Below are 271 nucleotides of genomic sequence, written 5' to 3' on the forward strand. Positions count from 1 at the left end.
GGGTAAGAGTTTTGGCCGAGGTAACCATCTCCTGTGCCACCGCCTCATCCACACTGGGGAGAAGCCTTTGACCTGTGCCGAATGTGGCCAGAGCTTCAACCACAGCTCCAGTCTCTCCCGGCACCACCGCACGCACACCGGGGAGAGGCCCTTTACTTGTGCCGACTGCGGCAGAAGCTTCACCTCCAGCTCCAGCCTCTCCCAGCACCACCTCATCCACACTGGGGAGAAGCCCTTCACCTGTGCTGACTGTGGACAGAGCTACAGCCAG

At 60.9% G+C, this 271-nt stretch overlaps 1 protein-coding gene across 1 annotated transcript in view; it reads left to right on the forward strand.

The window, feature by feature from the left end:
* Window positions 1-271, forward strand: part of LOC104499968 (zinc finger protein 771-like) — a gene marked incomplete at its 3' end in the record, with an annotated part of 2,374 nt that overhangs the window by 422 nt on the left and 1,681 nt on the right. The window contains exon 2 of the mRNA XM_010143588.1: window positions 21-266. Coding sequence (XP_010141890.1) covers window positions 21-266 — 246 coding nt within the window. The remainder of the gene's footprint in view (window positions 1-20; window positions 267-271) is intronic.

Source organism: Buceros rhinoceros, unplaced genomic scaffold, assembly GCF_000710305.1.
Source record: "Buceros rhinoceros silvestris isolate BGI_N320 unplaced genomic scaffold, ASM71030v1 scaffold15330, whole genome shotgun sequence".
NCBI lineage: Eukaryota > Metazoa > Chordata > Aves > Bucerotiformes > Bucerotidae > Buceros > Buceros rhinoceros.